At 35.7% G+C, this 3,850-nt stretch overlaps 1 protein-coding gene across 1 annotated transcript in view; it reads left to right on the forward strand.

The window, feature by feature from the left end:
• Positions 1-3,850, forward strand: part of LOC122346045 (discoidin domain-containing receptor 2-like) — a 13,100-nt gene that overhangs the window by 474 nt on the left and 8,776 nt on the right. Inside the window, exons 3-6 of the mRNA XM_043240698.1 lie at positions 244-472; positions 777-924; positions 2,352-2,457; positions 3,491-3,677. Of these exons, the coding sequence (XP_043096633.1) occupies positions 244-472; positions 777-924; positions 2,352-2,457; positions 3,491-3,677 (670 nt within the window). The remainder of the gene's footprint in view (positions 1-243; positions 473-776; positions 925-2,351; positions 2,458-3,490; positions 3,678-3,850) is intronic.

Raw genomic sequence — 3,850 nt, forward strand, 5'->3', positions numbered from 1 at the left:
AAATAAATATATATAATGAAAATTGAAAAAAACATTAGAATTTTGCTCTTATAATTTTAGAATATTTTGAATTACATTTTTTGATATTGTCTGTTTCTGCTTTAATTTTCTTTAGTTTTAGTAGTTGTGATTTTGAGGATTTTTTTCCTTTTCATTAAGTTTAATTGTTTTGAGGTTATTTAGTTGAGTTATTTTAGTACTTCGTGTTGAACTAAATGAAAATGAGAAATGATCATCTGTCAGGTTAAACCGTGAGGAGGGGGACGGCGCCTGGTGTCCTGCTGGTCAACTGCAGCCCTCAGACGTTCAGTATCTTCAGCTTGACCTTCGTCAGCTCATCTTCCTCACCGTGGTCGCTACGCAGGGTCGTTACGCGCGCAACTCCGGCAACGAGTTTGCGCGCAAATACCGCCTGGAGTACAGTCGCGACGGACACCGCTGGATCTCCTGGAGAAATCGCTTTGGTAGTGAGGTAGGCGTTATTGTTGTTAAGAAGTCCCTTATGCTCACCAAGACTGCAGTCGTTTCATCAAATGTACAGTAAAATATACATCACAAATAACTACATGAGCTTATTTTAAAATGTGATTTATTCATGTTATGCAAAGCTGAATTTTCAGCATAAGTGTCCTGTTATGCATGCTTTCAGATTGTGTCAACTTTATTTTTATCCATACTATTTTATTAAGTTAACCACTGCATGCTCACCTTGCTGTAACTATATTCGTAATGTAGCATGATCCTTTGCAATACTGTTTAACCAACGTGTTCTGCAGACTATAATGGGCAATATAAACACCTACGACTCTGTGGTGAGAGACCTCCATCCTCCCATCATCACTCGATTCTTACGCTTGATTCCCGTCACTGATGCCATACACACTGTGTGTATGAGAGTAGAGCTGTTCGGATGTGCCTGGCAGGGTAAGTCATAATATTATATATATTTTACAAAAAAATATTAACCTGATCCATTCCATTTTTTTAACCTGCAGAATGGAAACATTTATAAATGCAGACAAACTACTAAAACTAAAACCATAAAACATTTTTTGTTATTTGAAATAAAATCAAATTGAACAGCCAATATAAAAATGGTATTTTATCGTAGCTAGTTGCAAACTTTGCTCATTTTACTTTATTTTATCCGGATTTACTAAAATGACTGCAAAATAAATTATAAAAATGCACAAAATTGCTTAAGAATTAAAAAAAATGTAACTTTTTTACATTTTTAAATTTTTAAATATTATTGAAAACTATAATATTATCTCAATGATACTATGTAAACAAACTCCAAACACTTCCGGAGGTAGTTAAAAACATTTTAATGGATTGCTTTCTTGGTTTAGATGCTTTTGAATGCTTTTAAACAGCTACTAAAAATGCCGCTCTCTGCCTACTCACCTAATTCTTAAACATTACGAGAAGCGCTGTTGAAATGCATTAGCCAAAGGGATTTAAACTTTGCCGGCTGAAATCCTAAGTTTGGTTTCAAGGCCCCGATTCTAACAAAAACACACTGTGTTCAGCACAGTTTTGTGGCTAACCAGACAGAAACTTGCTTGTTAGTTGTCTCCTTTTGCATTCATGAATAATTAGCGTGAGCTTATTTCACAATATTAGATCAAAAACAGACCCAGGACCGAATCATTTCGATCATTTCAGGACCGAAATGATGGAAAGTGGACCGAGGTGACCAATTAAAACAGCAGGTGTGAATGGGAATATGTCTCCTTGTCTGCTTGTCATTAAATCAACCATAAAGCATCTCAAATGATTAGTTAACCCAAAAATTAAAATTCTGCCATTAATTATTCACCCGTTCCAAACCTGTGACAGCATTCCATTGAAAAGCAGTTTGATCAAATCAGCTGAATCAATCAAATATCACAACCAATCAGAAGTGCGAGTGGGCGGGCTCTCTCATCGGCAAAACAATAATTCTACCAAGCTATAAGAATACTTTTTAGGTTTCAGAAAGCTCTCAGAATTCATCAAAAATGTCTTAATTTGTTTTCCGAAGGTCTTCTGGGTTTGGAACGACATGAGGGAGAAGAATTAATGGCAGAATTTTCATTTTGGGGTGAACTAACCCTTTAATATCGGGTGTTAACAGCGCCTCAGCTTCACACTTGCATATGGGCTGCAGACCCAATCAGATCGTTTTGGCGTCTCACATCTGAGCAGATGTGGCCCGTGTAGATTTGCCCCCTAGTGACTAGTTTCGTTTGACCTCAATTACTCCAGTGCCTTAAACGTGAGCCAAGAGAAATGAGTAATTACATTCTAGAGCTAGCGCAATATTAAAGTTTGGGAGCTCTCTGTTTTCTGGTTCTCCTGCTGTGCAGATGGCCTGACGGCGTACAGCTCTCCAGAGGGCCAGACCATGATGCCTCCTGGCTATCCCATTACACCTCTCAACGACTCCACGTACGACGGGGCCCTGGAACGCAGGTGAGGGTCGGATCTTATGCAGAACGAGTCAAATAACATGCTTCGCTTTGGGGGAAGCCCAGATATCAGAATTGGTTTTAAATACATCAATACGTTGTAAACATTGATTTTCAATTAAGTATATTCATACATTTATAATATATTTAAATATGTTTAGTTTCAACCTTCACGTTCAAAAATTAAATAAGATATGCATCCACATAAGTTAAAAGTACAAAGCATTTTTAAAGTACAAAGTTTGCTTCTATGAATACATGCAGTGTCAAAATACTTAAAAAGAATGTATTTTTTATAAAAAAAAAATATTTTAGCTGATATTAATTTTTTTTTGTCTGATTAAATTATCTTAAAATGACAGTTTTACATTCAAACATCAGAAAAAGATCATATTTAGAATATTTTTTTTAAAAATTGATTTTAAGACTAGATCACGTTTAATATTGTTGTTTAGCTTTTAATAATAATAATAATGTTTTTTGAGCATGTTTTTTTATGAAGGATTATGTAACACTAAAGACTGGAGTAATCTCAGAAATAAATTATATTTTAAAATGTAAAAATTGAAATAGAAAATGTTATTTTGAATTATATAACAATATTTCACAATATGGCTGTTTTTACTGTATGTGAAATAAATACAGCCTTGATGAGCATAAAGATGTGTTTAAAAAATATTTAAAATATAATTGATTCTAAACCTTTGTGTGTCCACTGAAATATCTAATAGCAGTCAATACCAATGAAATAATTTGAATAAAAATAATAATGTTCCAATCCTGAATGATTAATTTACAAAAAAAAGAAAGTCGTGCTTGTTTGGAATGATATAAGTAAAAGCTTCTCCTCTAGTGTTTTTCTTTGCATTGTCCTATTTTTTTTTCCTGACTTGCTGATGTGAGTCAACTCTGGAATTGTGGGCTTTTTCAGAGTCATTCTGTTGCAGAACAATCGAGATTGTATTTAAGTTCTAGAATGAATGCTAATCACTCCTCGCCCAAAGCTGAGTGCTTCCCGTCTCTCACTGCTCCCACAGGAAGCTGTCTGGGGGTCTGGGTCAGCTGACGGATGGTGTGATCGGTCAGGATGACTTTGTACAGAGAAGACTGGACCGCTTGTGGCCCGGATATGACTACGTGGGCTGGAGGAACGACAGCTTGGGCCCTGGATATGTGGAGATGGAGTTCCAGTTTGACAGACAACGAAACTTCACCTCCATGAAGGTGAGAGTGAAAGAAGAGCTGTGTGTGAGGCTGTAAGGAGGGTAAACTGGACCAGGGTTTAAAACAGAATGCAAATCTAGTACTTTTTGATAAGGAGCAGTAAAATTGGGAAATATTATTGCAACCCAAAATAATCGCTTCCTGTCTGAATATATTTTAAAATCGAATTTATT

The sequence above is a fragment of the Puntigrus tetrazona genome, chromosome 5 (genome assembly GCF_018831695.1).
Source record: "Puntigrus tetrazona isolate hp1 chromosome 5, ASM1883169v1, whole genome shotgun sequence".
Taxonomy (NCBI): Eukaryota; Metazoa; Chordata; class Actinopteri; order Cypriniformes; family Cyprinidae; genus Puntigrus; species Puntigrus tetrazona.